This window comes from Sorex araneus, chromosome 6 (assembly GCF_027595985.1).
Source record: "Sorex araneus isolate mSorAra2 chromosome 6, mSorAra2.pri, whole genome shotgun sequence".
NCBI lineage: Eukaryota > Metazoa > Chordata > Mammalia > Eulipotyphla > Soricidae > Sorex > Sorex araneus.
The window spans coordinates 5,499,460-5,522,946 of NC_073307.1; the positions used below are offsets into that span (position 1 = coordinate 5,499,460).

At 54.4% G+C, this 23,487-nt stretch overlaps 1 protein-coding gene across 4 annotated transcripts in view; it reads left to right on the top strand.

Annotated features, from left to right (window-relative positions):
• The window catches only part of SEC24B (SEC24 homolog B, COPII coat complex component), a 148,039-nt gene that overhangs the window by 111,246 nt on the left and 13,306 nt on the right, over positions 1–23,487 (top strand). For 3 of the 4 annotated variants that reach the window (XM_055140996.1, XM_055140994.1, XM_055140997.1), the window contains 10 exons: positions 6,561–6,641; positions 9,025–9,245; positions 12,168–12,352; positions 13,168–13,270; positions 14,698–14,824; positions 15,820–15,929; positions 18,038–18,150; positions 21,120–21,238; positions 22,497–22,552; positions 22,808–23,014. In XM_055140996.1, coding sequence (XP_054996971.1) covers positions 6,561–6,641; positions 9,025–9,245; positions 12,168–12,352; positions 13,168–13,270; positions 14,698–14,824; positions 15,820–15,929; positions 18,038–18,150; positions 21,120–21,238; positions 22,497–22,552; positions 22,808–23,014 — 1,322 coding nt within the window. The remainder of the gene's footprint in view (positions 1–6,560; positions 6,642–9,024; positions 9,246–12,167; positions 12,353–13,167; positions 13,271–14,697; positions 14,825–15,819; positions 15,930–18,037; positions 18,151–21,119; positions 21,239–22,496; positions 22,553–22,807; positions 23,015–23,487) is intronic. The other variant, XM_055140995.1, reaches the window with a different exon arrangement.

The following is a 23,487-nucleotide window of genomic DNA, read 5'->3' on the forward strand; positions in this document are numbered from 1 at the left end:
CCTGCATCTCCGAGCCTTGCTTCTGTGCGGCGTTCCTGACCCCTTTGCGCTGCTGTCGCTCTGGCCGGAGGGTTCCCCCGGGCCCCCCCGGCCTCTGCTTCCTTCAGCGGAGACGGTTCTTTCAGAAGCCGCCGCCTGACCGCCGGGTGCGGACATTGCTACCAGACTCGGAGCTTTATTTGATTCTGGGCCACTCCCGTGGTGCTCAGGGATCACTCTGGGAACGGGAAGGGGCGCGTGGCTGGGGACGAAGAAGGGGCCAGGGGGCCAGACCGGATCAGCTGGGCGCAAGGCCAGTGCCCTCCCGCTGTGCTTCTGCGCTGGCCACTGACCCTTTATGTCATACCACCTTTACAAACAGGCTTTCTTTTCCATCTCCCCATTCTTGGAAATCGCAGTCCGGGTTTCTTTTTCAGTTTGTTTGTTCACTCGGGCAGGGGCGGGGGTGGGGGCCATACCCCTCTCTGCTCGGGGACGCCCGGCGGTGCTGGGCTCTGTCGCAGTGCCAGGAAGAGAGCCCGGGTCGGCCCGCGCCAGGCTGGGGCGACCCTCCGGCCCCTGAAGGGGGTGTGTGTTGTTCCTTTCACTGGGGACAGTCTTGGGGGGGGGTAGGGGGCGGCAGGAACCCCCCCAGTGGTGCCTGGAGGCTGCTCCCCGTTCATTGTGGGGGTGGGCAGGTGTCTCCCCGGGTGCTCAGGGGCCGGCCCAGCTTTGGGAGACGCTTCCAAGGGGTGAGTGTGCCCGGATCCAGGGGCGCTGCTTAAGAGCTGGTTATGGGGGGACCCAGGGGGTTCTGTCCAAATTCCTCACTCTCAGCTTGTCCACTCGCCAGTCCCGTCCGAGTCGCCTCGGTGGGCCTCTACTGTGGGCAGGAGAAGGGGGGCAGCAGCGATGTGGCGACGGGGAACCAGGCGGCCGTGCTCGGCCAGCGGGGGGCAGCGTCCCTCCCGCACCCCACCTGCTGGCCCCTGCCCCTGTGTCTGTCCTGTGGAGTCCTGGGTGGGGCGGGAGGGCAGTAGGTGACTCCCCGGCCCCGGGTGACCGGGTGGGGCGGGGGGCAGCAGGGGCTGCCCAGGACCGAGGCCCCATTGGCTCAGTGCTCCTGACAGAACGTGGGTGGTCTTTCACCGTGAGTTGGAAGTGCTGGTCAGCTGCTGCTGGCCTTTCGCTTGGGGTGTAGTTGCACTGCCCCGGCGGGCGCAGACGCCAGCAGACGCTCCTGCCGCAGAGACACAAGTCTCCCGCGGCTCCCACTGACGGGCCGGGCCCCGCCCAGCCCCCTCTCGGCTCCTCTCCGTGGGAGCCTGCAGTCGGCCTGCTCTGCGAGGGTCAGTCGTCACTGGGCTGGCCAGGAGACCCACCAACCCCCCCTGACAGCCTCAGGACTGTGCCCTTGACCCCCTCCGCCGCCCCCCACCCCCTTTCTCTTTGATGAACGCACAGAGTACCTTAACAAGGGGGGACCGTTCCCTGGATTTAATTCCACTTCCTTTGCCGTCCTCTGTGCCTGTGTCCGCGTGGGTCCTGTCCAGGGGAGCTGGACAGCCCCCCACCAGGGCCCTGGCATGCTGCGGGGGCAGGTGGCTGGGCACCCACACTCAGACTCACACACGCTGGCTGGCCACGTGCCTCGTGGGGCCAGTCCCCACCCGCTCATGCATCTCCGCTCAGTGCCGTTGACAGGGCACAGGGCACTGAGCTCCACCTTTTTTTTTAAATATATATTTTTTTATTTTATAAAGTAGCTCACAATATTTGATTGCATTTAATATTCAAACTGGACTGGAGCGATAACACAGCGGGTAGGGCATTTGCTTTGCACATGGCAACCCTGGGTCCAATTCCTCCACCCCTCTCGGAGAGCCCGGCAAGCTGCCGAGAGCATCTCGCCCACGAGGCAGAGCCTGGCAAGCTCCCTGTGGCGTACTCGATATGCCAAAAACAGTAACAAGTCTCACAATGGAGACGTTACTGGTGCCCGCTCGAGCAAATCGATGAGCAACAGGACGACAGTGATACAGTGATCCAAACACCAATCCCGCCACAGTGACACCTTCCCACCACCATATTTTGGGTATTTCCATCCCAGAGCCCAATCCCTGCCCCAAAGCAGAACCAAAATCACGTAATATTTCCCTGTAAGGTTGGTTGTCTCCTACTTTGAATTCCATCAGATGTGGTGCTCTTGGAGTGTGGGTAGGCCGTGTCCTAGGGAGTGTCGCACAGCCGCAAATGTGGCCACAAGGTCCAAGAAAAGGTTCACTCGTGGGTGAGGCCCAGCAGGAGCGTGTGGGGAGCGACCGTGAGCGTGGCAGCGGTTGAATTCTGGAGGTTTTTCGGCTGCCGGGGCTGGGTCCCCTGGGGCGGGGAGGGGTCTCACCCACCCCCTTAGGGGCGCCCCCCGTGAAACAGCCTGGTGCTGGGTCATGGTCACGGCGAGTGTCCTATTACTCCCTTCCTGGAGAGAAGGACTTGCGATCTGGGTGGTGGCTGGTGACCAGATTATCTGGCCCAGCCGGGGGTGGCTTGGGGTGGACTCGACTTTTTGAGGACTTTGACTTTCGGAGAATCGTCGAGCCACTCACAGTTCTTGCAGGTTCTCATTCCTCCTGCCTCTTGCCAGAACTTTCCGGTATGTGGTCTGTTCAGTCATTAGCAGGCAGTGGCTGTGGGGCAGAGTCGGCCTCACGTGACGGACTTCTCACACGCTGGCTAACATGCTCTTCAGCGTGTTCTCATTCGTTGCTTTGCCTTTTGTAGGTCTTTTGTGGAGAAATGCCCGTTGAACGCCTTTGCCTGTTTTGAGTTGATGTAAATGGAATATTTCAGACGCTGGGTCCTTTTTGGTCGATGCTTCATGAGTCCAGACATGGAGCTCTTGACCTTTCTTGGTACTTGGACCGCGTAAGGTTTTCATGGACCCAGGCCCTTTTGTTTTTGTTTCTGCATTAACTGATACCAGGTCGAAGCACCCGGGGCCTAATTCAAGGTCGGGAATGGGGTTATTGTTTGTTTTGTTTCTCAGAGAAAAACACTCGAGACCTCGAGTTAGGCCGAGGTTTCTCGACGCAGGTCCGTGCGTCAGATGCAGCAGTAGCAGAACAGAAACGACCTCTCGCCTTTTCGCACGTTTGCCCGTGGCCCCTCGTGGCTCACCTTCCGAGTCGGCCGAACTCTGCGTGTGGCTCAGGGTGCTGTAGCCCCGTCGCCGAGAGGAGGGGGCGCACGGAGGTGTCCAGCCTTCTGTCCTGAGGAGAATTTCACACAGCGGCGTTAACCGCTGAGGAGGAGAGCCGACCCCCTCAGCGGCGCCAGCATGTAGGAGAGGCTGGCCTGTGCATGCCGACTCGGGGTCTGACACGGAACAGGCTGTCCAGGCGCGGCTTCACGCCACTTGGGACTTTGTGGCGTGGGTTCTAGACAGAACCAAGCGCACTGACGTCTCCGACGGAAAGGCTGCAGCTCTCAAGTCTCCCCTCGGCCCTCACAGACGCGTTTCACCACACGTGTCGCCACAGTCTGCGTCACAGCACCGTGGAGTCGGCTGTTGGTGTGTTGCTGTAAATGGAATGACAGCGTCTGGCCTCCACCGTGTAGATTCCAGGGCTCACTCACACTGGTCCCGGGCACGGTGCTGCATGCCTTTCCAGAACTGAAGCCATCAATAGAAGACCGTGTTTTGTGTCAGCATTTGGCGTCGATGCACCGGGGTCTTTGCTATCGTGACTCTAAGCCTTCTTGCTGCTGCTGTTGTTGCCTCCCACAGCGGGGCTGGCGGCCTCTGGGCCAGCCTGGACTGGGTTCCAAGCGATGTCCCGAGGGCATGCTGCTCTCCAGGCCACCACCGCGGTGCCAGGGCCTGCTGGATGCCAGGGATGGAGCCAGGCTGGCATCTCAGCCCCTGCACTGTCTCTGTGGCGTCGTTACTTTAAGACGTTTGACCTTATTTCACTATGATCCCGTTGATCATCGAGATGCTCGAGCAGCCCCAACAACGTCTCCATCCGTCCTAGCCCTGAGAGTGTAGCCGCCTCTCTTTACTCGTCCTTCCCAACGGTGCCGCACTGGAGGCTCTTTCAGGGTCAGGGGAATGAGACCCAGCATTGTTACTGTATTTGGCATATGAATACGCCACGGGGAGCTTGCCAGGCTCTCCCGTGCAGGCAGGGAGCTCTTGGTAGTTTGCCAGGTTCTCTGAGAGGGAGAACTAGGCTATAAGATGTTGCGCGGCCTCGAAAGCACTTCCAGGAGCTTGGTTTTAAGTCTCTGGATATTGGCCGTTGATGGAATTACACGGCACCAGAGGCAGTTTCTGGGTGTGACCCCCTAGGAAAATGGGGGATCTGGGCGAAAGAGGCCCAGTCCCAATCCGAGCAGGCTTGGAGATCTCAGCCCCAGGTCCCGCACACCCGGGTTCCTCTGCCGGTTCCTTCATGCGTGAGGCTTGTCCAAGCTTGTGGAGAGGGGCCTTGAGCATGGCTGTGGCTGGGTTCTGGAGGTCTTCGGCTGCTGGGGCTCTGCTCGGGGCAGGGAGGGAGACTCAACCCACCCCACTCCGGGGGTCCTGGTGAAGACAGCCAGGCGTGGGGGCAAGAGAGTCTTATATGTTAGCTTTATTCTTTGGTTATAAATTCCAAATATGGAGCTGGAGCGATAGCACAGCAGGTAGGATATTTGCCTTGCATGTACACAACCAACCCAGCTTCGATCCCCCAAATCCCATATGGTCCCCCGAGCACTGCAAGGAGTAATTCCTGAGTACAAAGCCAGGAGTAACCCCTGTGCATCACTGGGTGTGGCCCAAAAAAGCCAAAATTTAAAAATGAAATAATAAATTCCAAATATAAGGGCCAAAAGGAGGAGTCCTTACTTTCTGTTTTTCATTAAAGCATCGTGACATACGCAGGCAGCAGTTTCCTTCTTGTTCCAAAGAACGTAGCTGCCTCACCTTCTGGCTTCTCAGCCTGCCCTTACGCATACGCCCAGCTGTGTCATGGTGCTGTTTCGTTCACGCCTCCTGGGAACATTCAAAGGCACATTCAGGGCATTTAGAAACTCATTCTCATTTTGCAGCTCAGAGGTGATTGCCACCCAAGGTTGTACCAGGAAATGGCAGTCTGAGAGGTCTGCAATTTTCTGCTTCTACGTCTTAGCTCTTGCTGGTTAAAAAAGAATGTTCCCTAGAAGTGGCTTTAGCTATTATGTCCTGAGTCAGTGTCCCGAATTCTCAGGGTTATCCCAAATTATTCAGTGGGAGGTGACTTTGAGTAGCCGTTCTTTTTTTATATCCCAGTTGAAAAGTAAACTTTGAGTCTAGTCTGTCGATGAAATATTGAGTGAGTGAAGGAGATGCATTGTATATTCTGCTGTCTGTGACCCATCACTAAATGTCATAAACCAGTGGACATTCCTTTCAGCATCTTTTAGGAGATACACAAACACATACACAAATTCTTGTAGTCTAACACTTACATTTGAGTGTCTTTCATTTCGGTCACCTTACTCAGATGGCAGGGTCGGTCCTGGACAAATTGAGACAGTAATAAGCCTGGTAACAGTGAGGTGGCAACACAAGTCCCACACGCCCCATTTCATGAAGCTTTCCCACAGTTCTGTTACGTATCTTTGAATTCCCTCCTAAAAAATACCCTAATATTAATAAGGATATGATTTGGCATCTGTCATCCCATTGCTCATCGATTTGCTCAAGCGGGCACCAGTAATGTCTCTCATTGAGAGACTTGTTGTTACTGTTCTTGGCATATCCAATATGCACGGGTAGCTTGCCAGGCTCTGCCGCGTGGGCTCGATACTATCAGTAGCTTGCCGGGCTCTCTGAGAGGGGCGGAGGAATTGAACACGGGTCGGCCATATGAAAGGCAAACACCCAACTGCTGTGCTTTCGCTCCAGCCTGATCTGGTATCTAGCTTGAGATTTAGTTGCATCTTTTTTTTTTTTCTTTATTTTCTTTTTGGGTCACACCCGGCAATGCACAGGGGTTACTCCTAGCTCTGCACTCAGGAATTACTCCTGGCGGTGCTCAGGGGACCCTATGGGATGCTGGGAACCGAACCCGGGTCGGCTGCGTGCAAGGCAAGCACCCTACCCGCTGTGCTGTCTCTCCAGCCCCCTAGTTGCATCTTAGAGGTGTGAAGGTTGCCATTTCTGTCAGTATCACAGTAAGCGTTTTGTTGTGTTTTTCTGAGTTTGGCTGCTATTTTTCTGGTGGGGACCCGTATCTGGCAGTGCAGAGGTTTGGGGTGACCCTGGGTGTTCGGGCTGAAGCCTGAGGTCTCGCCTACGCAATGCATTTGCTGTGTCACTGAGCCTCACCTCCTCCCTGAGCCCTCCTCTACTTTCGATTGCTTTGTCTGTCCTCTGAAGTGTGTTGGCTTCGATTTTATTCCGTCCATGAACCCTGTGCGTGGCTGTTCTCTGTTCTTGCCTGTGGGATGGGTGTGGCCGGTCTTCCCCCCCCCCTCCACTCCCCCCCACCCCATCCCTGTGAGGGAGTGGCCGGGCCCTGCGTGTCTCTCACTCTCCTCTGCTCCCCCTGCAGGTGTGCCCAGCTCGTCCACCACCAGCAGCGCGTCCCCCGTGCCCAACAGCTACGACGCCCTGGAAGGGGGCAGCTACCCAGGTAAATGGGGCTCGTGCTGGTGGCCCGTCTTTGAGAACTACCGGCCGGTGCCTTCCAACACGGGTGTGCGTTCTGACACGTACACAGGAGCCCAAGCGTCACCGGAAGAAGAGGGACACGGGGGATACTCTCCTGCCGTTTCTCAGCCTGAACGATGGTCTCGGTCAGATAATAGCCACGAGTGTCGTTTCGGGGAGGCCCGAGGAAACGTGGGTTTTCGCTTTTTGTTCCCTGGTGCTGTGCAAGCCCTTTCTTTAAAGCCTGTGATAGTGAGTGACTTTCCTCCTCCCCTTCTCCGTTACGCTCGTAGCTCCTTAAATAAATGTTGTATTTCTGTTCTCATGCTTAGGCCCTTGAATTCCTTCCAGCTAGCCTCTGAGTATAAATAGTCTTTGATTCTTTCCTCTCCCCCGGGCTTCTGGCTGCCTCAACCAGGTAAATCGATTGAGCACCGGGGGTCAGGTTTTGGAGGCACCACTTTTACCCATATCTGGAAATAACTTTGCTCGTGACATAGAAGCAGCCAGATGCATAAAATGCAAAGTAAAAAAAAAAAAAAGAAGAGAAACTTCGTTTGTGTAGTAGATTGTGATTTCGTTATAGTATCTGGTACCGTGAATTTCCCTATTTCCCTGTCGTCAGCAATTTGACACTCGCACGTAGCCTCCCTCTTCCTCTCCGTGGCCCTGGTTATTCCTTTAGGACGAAGGGAATGAGAAATTCTATCTTTATCTTGATTTCTTGCCACTTTGGCAGTAATCCAGGATGAGACCTACTGATGGTGCAGGGTACTTGGCTTAAGTCCACTCTCTTGCTCTCAGTACCCCACGTCCATAGAATTGTTTGGCCTTCCCAGCTTAGAGTCCCTTTCAGTCTTGGCAGAAAGTGAGTCAGCTGCTCTGGTTTCCCTGTGTGTGCGTGTTGCGTGTTTATACTGGGTGCTGGTATGTGGACTCGGGGGCCATTCCAGAGGCAATCGCTGTGAGCAGAATAGGTTTAGAAGCATTGGTTCATTTTCTCAGAAGGGAAACAATCCAAGTATAGTCGTACTCCTTGAGCTGCAGATTCGCCTACAGTGAAGCGTCTCTGCTGAGATAACAGGGCTGAGGCTGGTCCAAGTGCAGGGGTGTTGACGGTTAATTGATCACAGCCAGTTACAGATTTCTTTGTTCCCTCTCCAGTCCCACTGCTTCACTTGACTGGGAAAAAAAAAAAGCAAAAAAAAGCACAGGGCGGTGAGTTTGTCTGCGCCTCTTCATTTAATCAATACGTCTTAGGTACTTGCTTTCACGGGAGCAACCTTGGACAAGTTTTTTTCTGGTATTTATGCTGCACCAAAATTAAAGAAAGACGCAAACGTCTCTAACAGTAAAATGGAGTGAGTTGGAATCCTGCCGTGTGCCAGGCCGAAGGATTCTCCGCAGGACTAGACTCTCAAAATAGGGTTCCTTTCCTGGAGACGGGCAGTTTCCTGCCTCCCTCGTGACCCGGCTTCTCATTCTGATGGACTCCTGTGTCGTCTTAGATCTTTTCCAAGACACCAAGGAGGGCGGCACAGGCCCGCTGAGGCCGTGGCAGTTGGGCACTGTGCATCTAGATTATAGGCTGGACTTTTGAAGAGCCACAGCCTGTTCGAGTGTGGGTACTGGCCGTGCGTAGTGATTCTGACGATTCTCTTTGTTCCTGTGATTGGTACTGCAGTACTTCAGTACATCAGTACATCAGTACTTCCATGCCGACATCCCTGCCTCTTGGGGATAGTTTTTAACCGCATTCCAGTCTCTGTTTTCCGTTTCGAGGAAGAGCACCCTTCCATGGAGCCTTCCTTGGCGCCTGTGACCCCCGACACTGCCTTAAGAACGGGGGCCGGTCCTGCACCCTGCCTGTCACCCTCTCCTGAGAGCGAATGGTGTGCGCGCAGAGGGGTTGGGGAGACGGGCCCCTCCCCCCACGGGCGTTGGTTCGAGGCAGGGGGACCAGGTGACAACAGGCCCGGAGGAGGGAGGGCTGTGACGCCTCTCCCGCTGCTCTGCTCTGCTCCCAGCCTCCGTCTCTGCTGAGCACGAAGGGGAGAGTAGCCGTGTTCCCCGCGGTCTGTGTGAAATGACGTGAAACACGCAGCTTCCCTGCCACCACTCTGGGGGGGACGGGGAGGGGTGGGCTGGGGCGGTGGGAAACAGGGTGGGTGCAGGGGCTGAGCTGATGGGAGCAGGGGACGGACGATGGCGCTCCTGGCTCCGTTCTCCTACTTTCATTGACATTTGAATTCTCATAAGAAAAAAAGGTTTTTAAAGTGGGGGGCAGGGAGGTGGGATTGGGCGGGTCCTGGCTCTCCTGCCCGGCCCCCCGTGTTCAGGGGCGCGCCCCGTCTCTCCTCTCCCAGACATGCTCTCGTCGTCAGCAAGCAGCCCGGCGCCCGACCCGGCCCCCGACCCTGACCCCGTGCCCGACACAGCCCCCCTGACTGCCCAGCCTTCCAAAGCGGCCAAGCCGTTCGGGTACGTCTACCCAACGCTCCAGCCTGGCTACCAGAACGCGGCGGCGCCCGTGCACCCAGGAACGCGGCCCAGCAGCCCCGCGTACCCCGGCTTCCAGTACGCGCAGGTACGTGTGTGGGGAGCGGCCCTGGGTCCGGCCTTGCAGGCTGGAGCTGGCCCAGGCAGGCGTCCCCACGGCACCTGGTCTCGAGGGCAGACAGGAAGTGGGGGGGGGGGGAAACGGCCGAGTGCGGCCCTGGCGTCACCTGGTCCCCGAGCACAGTCAGGACTGGCCCCTGGGCACTGCCCGCAGGGACCCTCGCCTCCCTGCCACCACCAAAGTGTGTTTTAAATTCTGTCTGCTAACAGTAGGGAGCAAACGTTGTGTTGCCACATACTCTCGGTCTCACTGTTGCACCGTGTGTCCCACTCAGCCAGTCTCGCTCCTGTGCACACTTACAACCCTAGAACTTCCCGCTCCTCGGTCACTCAGGAAGTGGGTTCTGAGCTGGCGCCGGGTGGCAACTTCGAGGACAGTCACGGGTTTGGGATCTGTGTCCCTCGAATTCAGGCAGCACTGGGCTGGAGCCATAGCACAGCGGGTAGGGCGTTTGCTTTGCATTTGGCCCACCTGGGTTCGATTCCCAGCATCCCATATGGTCACCTGAGCACCAACAGGGGTAATTCCTGAGTGCAGAGCCAGGAGTGACCCCTGTGCATCACCAGGTGTGACCCAAAAAGCAAAAAAATAAAAGAATTCAGGCGCCTTGTTTCCTTCTGGTGTGGCCTGGACCGAGTGGGGGATCCGCGTGGTGGCAGCTGGGTTTTGTCACAGTGAAGTTCCTCGTGGTTTTTTATTTTTATCTGTGTTGATGTCTTTTATCATCGGTTTCAGATGAACATTAATTGATTTAGCTCAGTAATGGGTTATAAAATTGAGATTTTCCTGCTGGTTCCTCGTGGTGTACCGGTTGGACTTGTGAAATACTTTCCATAAAAGAGTGCTCAGTAACTGAGAATTAATGTGGAGTCTCTTTATACAAATGAGCTATTGCCAAAATTTTTTTTGTTGGTTTGTTTGTTTTGTTTTTTGAGTCACACCACCTGGCGGTGCTCAGGGATCACTCCTGTCGGGGCTCAGGGGACAGTATGGGTGCCAGGGATCAAATCCAGATGTGCAGTGTGCAAGGTAAACACCAGTTCTGCTTACTATCTCTTTGGACCAAGCACTTTTTCTTTAGTAAGAAAAATATGAATACAGTAGACTATCGCACTGTCACACTGTCGTCCCGTTGTTCATCGATTTGCTCGAGCGGGCACCAGTAACATCTCCATTGTGAGACTTGTTGTTACTGTTTTTGGCATATCGAATACGCCACGGGGAGCTTGCCAGGCTCTGCTGTGTGGACGGGATACTCTTGGTATGTTGCCAGGCTCTGAGAGGGACGGAGAAATCAAACCCAGGTTGGCTGCAGGCAAGGCAAATGCCCTACCTGCTGTGCTATATTTATAAATAGATACAATGAGAGATTTTTTAATTAGGTAATTATTCTTTTTTTTTTTTGCTTTTTTTGGGGGCCACACCCAGCGATGCTCAGGGGTCACTCCTGGCTCTGCACTCAGGAATTACCCCTGGCTGTGTTCAGGGGACCATATGGGATGCTGGGAATCGAACCCGGGTCGGCCACATGCAAGGCAAACGCCCTACCCAATGTGCTATCACTCCAGCCCCTAGGTAATTATTTTTAACTACTAAAAAGTAGGGGGATCAAAAGTAAAATGAGTTGCCTCTGACTTTATCTTATTGTAAAGTTTTGGCATTAAAATATGTGAATATCACATTTATTCTGAAAACATTATTAATGGGAAAAAAGTAATTACTTCATGTCTGGAAGTGATAATAGCAATAAACTTGCAATAAACACCTTATTCCCCAGATCACCGTCTCTAGGTACCATATTTATTTAAAAGGAATGAAAGTTGCTTTTTGGAAACGTGCCTGAGCTGAGGTCTGAGGGAAGGGTGGGCTGTTAGTGCGGGAAGAGGGGGGACAAACAGGCCCGTGTCAGGCCGGGCCCTGGGGCCAGAGTAAAGGGCCAGACACGGGAGAGCTGGAACCTTAAGCCGGGTATAACTCATTCGTTAACAAAGAACAAAAAAGAAAAGAAAAAAATAACTAACCCACCCAGCAACTTTGAGCAGAGAGCCGTGACTTGATAGTAATGCCTCAAACATGTAGCAGAGGAAACCGTGAAAATGAGTAAGCACAGCGGAATGAACTTTACATCTGTGTACATGTCTGTACTGATACATTATTCAGAAATTTTAAGTTGGAAAAACTCGAAAGCAGGAGGCTTTCTGCCTGTCTGCCTGGGCAGCGAGCTGGCTTGTTGGTCTTAAGCTTCGCTGCCGAACATCGTATTGTGAGATGTGACAGTACTAATAAGGTTTAAGTTTATTCAGTTTTGTTTTTCTTTTTTGGCCACATCCAGTGATGCTCAGGGACTACTCCTGGGTCTGCACTCAGAAGTTACTCCTGGCGGTGCTTGGGGGACCGTATGGGGTGCCGGGGATGGAACCTGGGTTGGCAGTGTACAAGGCAAAAGCCCTACCTGCTGTGCCATCTTATTGCTTCAGTTCCTGTTCAATATATGTGTGTATATATATATATATATATGCATATATATATTCATATATATATATATGTATATACACATTTTGCTTTTTGGGTCACACCCAGCAGTGCACAGGGGTTACTCCTGGCTCTGCACTCAGGAATTACTCCTGGCAGTGCTCAGGGGACCATATGGGATGCTGGGAATCGAACCCGGGTCGGCCGCATGCAAGGCAAATGCCCTACCCGCTGTGCTATTGCTCCAGCCCCCCTATTCAATATTTTTTGCTTTGAGTTTTCCCCAAGGCTGCCCGGGTGATTCCGACTGCTGTGGTCAGCTGGGCGGAGCTTCTCGCTTCCTTGCTTTTGCCGCGTGTGGCGTGTGGTAGCATGGGTCCCTCACGTTCGTTCTGTTCGCTGTGTTCCGTCTCACAGCAGTACCCTGGCATGGCCCCGCTCTCCTCCAGCCTGGGCGGGCTGAGTCTCCAGGGCACTCCACAGCCCGAAAGTCTGAGGCCCGTCAACCTGACCCAGGAGAGGGACATCCTGCCCGCGACGCCTCCCTGGCCCCCTGTACCTAACTTGAACTTAGAGCTGAAAAGACTAAACTGTAGCCCGGAGTAAGTATCTGCTTTCTACTCTTGGTTTTGTGTGTGTGTGTGTGTGTGTGTGTGTGTGTGTGTGTGTGTGTGTTGGTGTGTGTGTTTTGTTTGTTTTTGGCTCTTGGGGTCACAGCAGCAATGCTTAGGGATTACTCCTGGCTCTGTGCTCAGGAATTCCCCCTGGCCATGCTCAGGGGACAATATGGGATGCCGGGATTGAACCTGGGTCTGCTGCATGCAAGGCAAACGCCCTCCCCGCTGGGCTATCGATCAGGCCCTGCTTTCTTCAACGATGGGGAATCATGTCATCCTCTGTCGTCCCTGGCTGTGGGCAATACGGCCTTCAGTCCCCAATTAGCCACTCCAGTTGCTGCCGTCTTCCCTCGCTTTTGTCCGTATGTGGGATTCTGGGTGTGAGTCCAGTGCGGGCCTCTGTTCCCGCCTTTTCTCTCTCTCTCTCTCGAGCTAGCTGGTTCATGAACCTATTTTTCATTTTTTATGGTAGAACCAATTTTTCTTGATTTTTTTCCTTAGACTTCGTAAGTCTTCCGATGCCTTTTAATGTCTCTTAACTTCTGATGTCTTTTAAATCGTTAAGATTGTGTTTCCTCAATTTTTACTTGAAAAAGACACACTTTCATTTGTGTCAACCCAAGAGCAGATGTTGGTTTATATCTCCTGTCTGCGATAAGCAGACTCCTCTGCGCGCTTGTGTCACACGCCAGCTTCCCTCGGTGCCCCCGAGCCGTCCTTAGCCGCGGCCCCATCCAGCCTAACGCCCTGGACTGCTTTCTGAGGACTGACGTCGTCCGTGTTGTCGCTGTTCTTTGCAGTTCCTTTCGGTGCACGTTGACAAGCATTCCACAGACCCAGGCGTTGCTGAATAAAGCCAAGCTGCCCCTGGGGCTGCTGCTCCACCCCTTCAGAGACCTGACGGTAAGGGGCGTCGGGGAACCGGCGGGGACGGGACTGGCCTCTGTGCTTTGGTGCCAGCGTATCCCTTTCCTCAGGATTTTTAACTATTTATTTGAAGTCAGAAAGTGTGTCAGTTTGTTTGGTTTTTGTCTTTGGGCCACACCTGCAGTGCTCGGGGCTTAACCTAACCCTGGCCCGGGCTCCGGGGACTGGTGCGGTGCTGGGGATTGAATCCAGGTCAGCTGCGTGCAAGGCAGATGCCATCCCCTGCGCTCTCTCTCGGGCCCTGGAGATGGAGGTGACAGACGCTGCTGCATGTGCAACTGCCCTGTGGTGGCAGGTGATGAGCGGAGTGAGGGTCTGGGCTGAGGCACTGCCCTGGCCACGGCTGTCTCGCCAGGAACTCTTTTTTTAAAAAAAAAATTTAATATTTAAATTATTTCATTGAGCCACCGTGAGGTAGACCGTTACAAAGGTGTTCGTGACTGGGTTTCAGTCCCGCAGTGTTCCAACACTGTCCCTCCCTCTGCCGGCGTGCCTGGGCACACTGTGTCCCAGCACCTGTGTCCCCGCTGCCCTCTCCTCCACCACCCTGCAAGCCCCCTCCCAGCCGGCCTCTGTAGCAGCCACTTCCCCCCACCTCTCTCTCCCTCTCCCTCCCTTTCCCTCCCTCCCTCTCCCTCCCTCCCTCTCCCTCTCTCCCTCTCTCACTCTCTTTGTTTCTCTCTCACTTTCTCTGTTTTTCTCCCTCACCCTTTCTCCTTTCTTCTCCCTCTCCCCTTTCTCTCTGTCTTTCATTCTCTCTCTCCCATGCCTCTCCCTCTCCCTCTCCCTCCCTCCCTCTCTCCCTCTCCCTCCCTCTCTTTCTCTCTCACTCTCTTTGTTTCTCTCTCCCTCTCTCTTTTTCTCCCTTACCCTCTCTCTCCTTTCTTCTCCCTTTCCCCTTCTTCTCTCTTTCACTCTCTCCCCATCCGTCTCTCCCTCTCCCTCTCCCTCCCTCTCCCTCCCTCTCCCTGTCTCCCTCTCTCTCTCTCCCTCTCCCTGTCTCTCCCTCCCTCTTCCTCTCCCTCCCTCGTCCCTCCCTCTTTCCCTCCCTGCCCCCCTCTCTCCCTCTCTCCCTGCTCTCGAGCACTGCGGTTTGCAGTGCAGATACTGGAAGTTTATCATGTATATCCCTTCACCTGCCCTCAACACCCCGTTCTCGTCCAGCGAGATCATTTCCTGCCGTGATTGTCCTCCTGGTCCCTTCTCTGTCTTATATACCCTCCCTCGCCATCCCCACCCACTCCCAGAAAACCCCACTCTCGAGGTGGGTCCCGAGCCCTGACCGTCCTCCTGAGCCCTGCCCTTCCCAGCTCCCCGCCACGCGCTGCCCTGCAGGCCCTGCGGAGCCAGCCCTGGCCCCGCCTCGCCTTCCCTGCTGTGACGTCTCAGTTTCCTCTTCCCAGCAACTGCCCGTGATCACGTCCAACACCATCGTGAGGTGCCGGTCGTGCCGGACGTACATCAACCCCTTCGTGTCCTTCATCGACCAGCGCCGGTGGAAGTGCAACCTGTGCTACAGGGTCAACGACGGTGAGCGTGAGCCCTCGGGCGTGGTTGGCTCCTGAACCCTCGTTTCTCCAAAATCTCCTGGACCGGTGTGTTGTTGAGGTCACACGACCGTTTTCCCGTGACTGTTCCATTCCCGCTGCACTGTTCCAGCGCCCAGCGCCCAGCACCCGGGTCCTACCCCCAGCCCTTTGCAGCGCGGTTCATCACTCTGCATTGTCTCAGGGTTTGTCCCGGCAGGGGTCGTCCGGTCCGAGCCCCTGCTCTGTGTCTTTGTCGTCCACGCAGAAGCAGGACCCCCCCAGGGTCTGCCGTCCCCCTCGGGCTCACCTCTCAGAGGTAGCGTGTGCCTGCAGCTGCCTGTCCCAGGGGCTGATGGGCGTCGGGAGCGGGAGTGGGAGCCACGGCGAAGCTTCCCCGGGGCCGGGCAGAGGGCGCCCGGCCTGTGCTCGGGCTCTCCTGCACGGCTCCCCAAGCACTGAGCCAGGAGTGGCCTCTGAGCACTGTTGTGTGGGGCCCAAAAGCCAAAATCGAAACCACATCATGAAACACATGTGTGGTCTCCCACATGGCTCTGCGCGACCCTCCCCGCCTCCTCCCTGCGCCCCTCAGCTTCGTTTCCCTCGGGCAGACGCACCTGCACTGCCCGTGCCCACCTGGGGCCCGTTCACGGTTCCTGAGCCCCCAACTAGGATCCCTTTCCGAGTTCCGTGTGTCTGGGGCTTTGTGCGTGTTCTGAGACTGATGAAAATGCCAGAAACCCCAGAAGTAAGGCCGCCAGTGTCTTGCTCTCCTCGTCTGATTTGGGAAAATGTCATTGTTTAGTGTTGTGTTACCCGTGTATTATTTAAAGTGGACTTTTGAGGAATTAGTTCTTAACCGCCAGATGTTCACAAAACTGTTCTAACACAACGTAAGACCGTTGGTGGTAGAGACGCGTCTTTGGAGGTGCATATGGCAAATATGTGTTAGTTACTGATTGTTACTGATTTTATGCCCAATTCCTAATTCTCATCTAGTTCCCGAGGAATTTATGTACAACCCTCTCACCCGGTCTTACGGAGAGCCTCACAAGCGGCCGGAAGTCCAGAACGCAACGGTGGAGTTCATTGCTTCCTCGGACTACATGGTGATTGTTCCCCGTTAACTCGTCACGGAATACCAATTGTGGTGGTCACCTGTATTCTGTTGTTAAGGGAATTCTTAACCATTTTGAAGTTGTCCATAGTATGAAGTTTTTACAAACAAATTAATGGTGAAAATGATCCAGTTAGGAAACTCTAAATGTTACTGGATTTCCTAGAAAAGGGGTATCCTGTCCGTGAGGAACGTTAGAGGCAGCCTGGGAGTGGCTCTGAAGTAGCGTGTTTGCCGTGTACGTCCGGGGGCTCGGGTTACTATTTGGCACCAAGTAAATAAGAGTAAACTAATAATAACATTAAAAATTTTAGTAATAGCTTAACGATGAGCACCATTTCAGCTTGTTGCCATTTTATGTAATGCACGATTGTGAATATCAGCATTTCCTATCTTCAGACCCTCAGACAAAGTCATATGTGGCCCAAAGCTACAGTTCTAAACTCTAGTGCTGGTACTGTTTTACTGGGTCAGCCAGGGCAGGGAGCCTGATAAATGGACATTGACCTTACATTTCTCTTTTCATCTCAGTCATACAATTCTACTCGTTCTTTAATTACCCTGACCTCAGACCATGCCCGTCATTTTCTACAAGAGTGGAATTTTGGCCTTAAGTTCTGTTCATCTTTTCCTTTATGTATACTCATCTTACATATTTTTATAATAGCCACTTTTCTTTTGTTTCTTCATTAAAGTGTGGCTACTCATGAGAATCCCTAGCACTTGGCCAATTCCTTAATTTTTGTCATTTTTAAGACCTTTTGTGTCAAACTTAGTGTCCGCCCACTTCTGTATTTTTATCTATTTGCATCTTAATTACTATAAACGACTGTTTGCTATTTGTATCTTCAACTTGTTTTCTGCTCCACTGGCTTGGATTCTTAAGCTGTTCTGGCTTCTTGGAACTCTTAATCTGGCTGGAATAACAAGGCGAGAGGTGACTGTGGCTTTTGCCATGACACCCCCATGGTGTTTCGTTGGCTTTTTTTTTTTTTTTTTTGCTTTTTGGGTCACACCTGGCAATGCTCAGGGGTTACTCCTGGCTCTGCACTCAGGAATTACCCCTGGCGGTGCTCAGGGGACCATATGGGATGCTGGGAATCGAACCCGGGTTGGTCGCGTGCAAGGCAAACGCCCTACTTACTGTGCTATTGCTCCAGCCCCTCGTTGGCATATTTCAAAGAAAGACATTTGTGTTCCCTTGTCTTTTTCGAATAATAATGTTCCGGTGACCTTTGAAACAGAGAAGACAGTACACGGAGCCCTTATCTGCCCTTTACCAAAGTGCAGCGGTCAGCTAAAGACTCCCCACCTCTGTCCACGCCAGCCCGGGGTTTCTCAAGGGCTGACCCAGGATCCTACTGGGGAATCCGCACAGCAGAGGGGCAGGACCCGGGCTCTGGGTAACTGTCCCAGTACTTCCTTGCGCTTCTGGGATTGAGACACCGTCAGGTAGCCCCGTAGCGAGTGCTCCTATCATGCTTTAAAGATAAACTTAGGGGCCGGAGTGATCGTACAGCAGGGAGGGCGGTTGCCTTGCACGCGGCCGACCCAGGTTCTATCCTTAGCATCCCATATGGTCCCCTGAGCACCGCCAGGACTGATTCCTAAGTGCAGAGCCGGGAGTAGCCCCTGAGCACCTCGTCACGTGACCCCCAAACCAGAAAAAAAATACATTTAAAATCAGCCTTGAGGGGGCTGAGACTGATTCTCCACAGAGGAGCGGCTGCCCCAGGTCCTGAGTGGCCCCTGGGATGGCAGCAGGTGCCACGTAGGAGACCCCCAGCCGCCTCTGAGTCCTGTGCCCCCCTCTTTGATCAAAGATGTGCTTAGTGGGGAGGGGAATATAGAAGCCGATGGTCGGTGTCTTGAAGGCTGGTTCCTGTGCAAGGTGCCTCACCGCTAACCGCTCCTGTGGAGAGTGTCTCGGGCACAGCCAAGCGAACGGGAGAAGCGTCCCCGAGATGCTCCCCCCTGGCGCCTCTACCTCCCCTCTTTCGTGCTTTCTAATGGCTCGCCTGGGTGACGGGCGGGAGTTGCAGGGGGCGCCCGTGAGGAGGCTGCGCTGCGCCGTGCGATCAGTCTCTCTGTTCCTTCCAGCTGCGTCCCCCCCAGCCTGCCGTGTACCTATTCGTGCTCGACGTGTCACACAACGCCGTGGAGGCCGGATACCTGGCGGTCTTGTGCCAGTCACTCCTAGAAAACCTGGACAAGTAAGGAAATTAATTTTTTCACTCATCGTGTGGCGTGTGTTTGTTAATTGTACGAAAATATCAAGTGTTCGTTATATCTCTCCATTTGATTTCATTTACCTCTCAGCAGAAAGTACCTCCTGTCCCCGTCACCCTCGGGCTCCTTATGTCCGTGACGTGGGCTCTGAGTCACTCGCATTCTGACACTCCTTGAGGTCTCTGAGCTCATCCACAGAGCCCCGGCAGGGTCAGGCTCCCGGGGTTTCGGGAGGGGGAGCGCGTGGACTCTCCCTGATGCCCGAGCAAGTGACTCTTCCAGAGGTGGTTTTAAAATATGCTCGTAAGAGACTGAGCCTGAGGACACGCGTGTGGGAGTTGGTTTTGTGGCGGGCACGTCAGGAAGCCGGACACTGAGGAATCGGCTGATGCTCCCCTGGAGCCCGCCAGGATGAGTGATGGGGACGTTCGCTGCCTTTGGAACTGCCTTTCTGGGCGTGGCACTAGCCTTGGCTTGGTTCAGACTTGTGACCGCCCGCTTCAGTCCCCGAACCCCACGTGACTGACCTCTGTGCACTAACGGGTGTGGCCCCCCAGACCAAACAGAACTGATGGAACCTTCCGTTCTCTGGAAGACAAGGTTGCGTGTCCATTTCTTTGACCCCGGCACCCCAAGGGATATGAGGGAGGTGGGTGGGGTCAGGGCTGGGGTTCCTGATGTGCCCCGAGGCCCTGAGGTAGGTGGGCCCGTCAGGTGCGCTGGCGGTTCCAGAAGGTTCCTCCCGTCTACCCGGAGCACACGCCTAGTCCCTGCAGTCTGCGTGTCTTTACCTGTCAGTAAGAAGCAACCAGCGGTAGCAAAGGTTTGCCCCCGTTTCCGTTTGTAACGTAGTTTCCAGGCTTCTGTACTCGGGTAGAGCAGCTGCTGTGTATTCGAGGTACAGCGTAAGTGGCGAGGGGCAGGGAGTGCAGTGTGCGGGGAAATGCCCTGTGACGCTGAGAAGTTGGCTGGCCGTGGGAGTGGGAAGGCGGAGTCCTAGGAGCAGAGCCCGCCCCCTCACGGACGGAAGGACGGTAAACACAGGCATCCTGTCAGAGCGAGAGAGAGAAGCGTCAGGCACCAGAGACCTAGTACAGCGGGGAGGGCTGACCTTGCCCTTGAACATGGCTGACCCGGGTTCAATCCCCAACACCCCATATGGTTCTCCCAAGCGCCAGCAGGAGTGAGGCCTGAGCTCAGAGCCAGGAGTGAGCCCTGAGCACTGCTGGGTGTGACTCAAAAAGAAAGGAAAAAATACTAGGATGGCAGTTACATAGTAGCATTCTGGGGAACAGCTATGCAAATGACATGGGAATCTGAGGGGCCGGGAAGATGGCTCAGTGGTTTGAGCACATGCTTGGCGTGCCGGAGGCCTGGGTCTGATTCCTGGCACTGTGTGGTTCTCAGAGCACTTTCAGGGGTAGCCCCCGAGCACCACCAGGTATAATTCAAATCCAAAGCGAGAAAGGAATTTGACGATGGAGCATTTCGGCTCAGCCTTGTATCCGGCTTGGGGCAGAGCTGACCGCTGCCCACTCTCACCACTAGAGCAAGTGAGCCTAGAACTCACCGCGGTCATCATAGTACAGGAGGTTGGACACTCCCCTTGCCCAGAGCCTGGTTCGGTCCCTGGCTCCACCTACGGTTCCATGACCGTGACCAGGGGTCACTCCTGAGCACTGTCACGTGTGGCCCCAAACAAAAAAGAAGGAAGGTCGAAATTCCCGTGGGCCGAGACTCGTCTGCGGAAACGCCCTGAATCTCGGCCGGGGTTGGTCGGCAGAGGTGCCGCCTCTGTCCCTGGCGGTGCCGGGGACCTGGCGTGCAGAGAAGGAATGGACTCGGCAGTCAGGCGCCGTAGTGAGCAGCTTCTCGCTGTGAGGTGCTCGGCCTGGGCAGCCTGTGCTGTGAAGACACTGCGGAGTGGACCAGGGTGCTGGAATTCCTTGACCCCGGCCTTACCCTCCCCCCCAGCATCTTGGTGCAGCCTGGAGGTCGCAGGGCACCCGGCGGACCGTGATGGACCCTGAGCGCAGGGCCTGAGCCACCACGCCCTCGGGCCCCTGAGCACCTCTGGGCTGGGGGAGCCTTCAACGCGCTTGTTTGTTTTTAATCAGATACATTATTTTTTATAACATTTAACGGAAAATTAGCCCTTTTTTTCTTGAAAGAAATATGTTAAGGGCTGGAGCGATAGCACAGCGGATAGGGCGTTTGCCTTGCACGCGGCCGACCCAGGTTCAATCCCCCAGCATCCCCTATGGTCCCCTGAGCACCGCCAGGAGTAATTCCTGAGTGCAGAGCCAGAGTATTGCTGGGTGTGACCCAAAAAGAAAAAAAAATAGTATGACAAAGGCAAATTACTAATAACCTTTAAAAAAGGGGGGGACGGGACAAAAGTATGTACAGTGAGCATGAGTCTATCCCTGACAACACACACACCCACACAAACACAAACATATGGGCTTCGAAGAAAAGTTAGCAACAAATGTTCATTCTTTCTGTTATTCTAAGTTTTGACTTCTTAAAAATACATAGTGTAGGGGGCTGGAGTGATAGCGCAGCAGATAGGGCGTTTGCCTTGCATGCGCCCGACCCGGGTTCGAGTCCCAGCATCCCATATGGTCCCCTGAGCACCGCCAGGAGTAAATCCTGAGTGCAAGAGCCAGGGGTAACCCCTGTGCATAGCCAGGTGTGACCCAAAAAGCAAAAACAAAAAACAAAAAAAAAAAACATAGTGTAGTTTTCTGAAGTATGAACTCGAAACATGCCAGTGATTTCTCTGGAATGTCTCATCTTTTCTTTTCTCTCTCAGACATGTGATGGTTCAAGTAGAGAAAAATGCTCTCTAGAGATGCAGATGTAATGATGCTTCCACTTTATTTATTGCTTTTTTTGTTTCCTAATAAGTTTCTGAGTACTCTGGACTTAGAATTGTCATTTTTATCTTTAGGCTTCCTGGAGATTCACGGACAAGAATAGGATTCATGACATTTGATAGCACGATTCATTTCTACAATCTACAAGAAGGATTGTCCCAGCCTCAGATGCTGATCGTATCTGACATAGAGGGTGCGCAATAAATATACTCTAAATATATCCAGTCTTTCTAACTACAGATGTGGATAGTGACCCTTCTTAACTTTACAGTGCAACTTGTCAAAATGCTATCATGGTAGTCGGGTGAACTGTCTTGTTTGTTGTAAAATCATTGTTTGGGGGACTGGGACGGAATGGATGATGTTTTACACGCAAGGTATGGACCAGACGCCCCAGACCTCGAGGTCAGTAGGGAACCCCTGGAAGTGACCCCTGTGCTCCCAGTCAGGAGTGGCCATGAGCACCACCCGGGATGGCTCAAACTCAGAAAATAATTTTTATGGAAAGTCCATTAATTTTATTTAATTCTTGTACCTGTGTATGCAATTGTATGGACATGCTTATAATAGGGTATGCATTTGGGGTGTTTTGTGGGTCATATCTGGTGGTGTTCAGGGCAGACTCGCAACCCAGTGCTCAGTGGTCACTTCTGGAGGTGCTCAGGGGTCCAGCTGTGCTGGACTCAGACTTGGCCTTGTTGAAGCGGAGCGTGTGTCCAGGGGAGGGAGGCTGGAAAGCCGCGGGGGGCCACACGCTCCCTGTCTGGCTTGATGAGAACTAAGGGGTTTATTTGCCTGTTTTCTTGGGGGCCACCCACAGTGGTGCTCAGGAGTAAGCCCTCCCGACTCCACGCTCAGGGACCCCTGCTGGCTGGGCTGGGGGGGCCTGAAGGGTGCCAGGCAGCAACCCCAGGTGTTTGTGTGAAAGGCAAACTCTCAAGAACTCTCTTCAGCCTCCCCCAAGCCCGCGGGTTTAACAAATTTGTTCTGGACAAGAACTGAGGGTTAAAAGTAGGTAAAGGGATGTACACGATAACCTTTCGGTGCATGTATTGCAAACTACAGGGAGAGAGAGAGAGAGACAGAGAGAGAGAGAGAGAGAGAGAGAGAGAGAGAGAGAGAGAGGAGAAGGAGGGAGAATGGAGAGAGAATGGAGAGAGGAGAAAGAGGGGAGAGAGAGGAGAAGGAAGAGAGGGGGGGGAAGCGTCTGCCTTAGAGGCGGGCAGGGGTGGGGGGTGACGGGAGGGGACCTGGGGACACTGGTGCTGGGGAAGGTGCACGGGTGGTGGGGGGTGTCGGAACACTGTATGACTGAAACCCAATCATGAACAGCTTTGGAAGGGTCTGTCTCACAGCGATTCAATTTTTAAAAAATCTTAAAAAAGATTAATTTAAGAAAATGTATTCTTTTGACGTGACTTGCATTCTGCTCGAAACCTGCTTCCCCGTAGATGTTTTCCTGCCCACGCCGGACAGCCTGCTCGTGAATCTCTGCGAGAGTAAGGAGGTGAGATGCCCCCTTTCATTCGTTCTTGCTAAACCAACTGTGCCCTGAAGTACCCGTTTCCGGGACTCTTTGTGAAAGTCCAGAGGTGAGACTTGGTTTCCGTCCGTGCGTTTTTGTGGCGCCCCCGAGCCCTGGCTGTGCGTCCCCCCCCCCCCCATCACCGGCCTGCAGCACGTGGCCAGTGCATAGCAGCGCCCGGGCATGTGTGTGGACAGGCCGTGCCTTTCTCTGACCCGCCCTTCCCTGTCCTTGCAGCTGATCAGGGACCTGCTGACCGTGCTGCCCGGCATGTTCACGCAGACGCGGGAGACGCACAGCGCCCTGGGGCCGGCCCTGCAGGCGGCCTGCAAGCTGATGGCGGCCACCGGCGGCCGCGTGTCCGTGTTCCAGACGCAGCTGCCCTCGCTGGGCGCCGGCCTGCTGCAGTCCCGGGAGGACCCGAACCAGCGCTCCAGCACCAAGGTAGGGCTCGGAGCCCGCAGGGGTCTGGGCTCAGCGCCCCTTCTGCTCTGATGTCGCACCGCTGTCCTCGGGTGACGCTGGGCGGCCTGGCTTCTGTTATTACCTGGTCTGGGCTCCGATGCCTGGACGTGTTCACTCGAGTCCGTGCATGCCTCAGGCCAGGGGACAGTTCAGTAGCTGGAGCGCGGGACGGCTCCGGCGCGAGCACTGATAGGAACTAGGACGGGGATCAAAGGAACGTCCTGGTGCTTGCAGAGCTTCCTCGTTATAGTGGTAATAGATCGTTGTGTGACATTTAGGGAGAGAAAATGTTTCTCTCTTTTGTTTTGTTTTCTTGGGCCCCACCCGGTGCTGCTCCAGGCTCTGTGCTCAGGGGTCACTCCTAACAGGCTTGGGGGCCGTACGGGGCGCTGAGGGCTGAGCCCCCGGTCAGCTGCGTGCAAGGCAAGCAGCCTCCCCACTGTCCTGTCTCT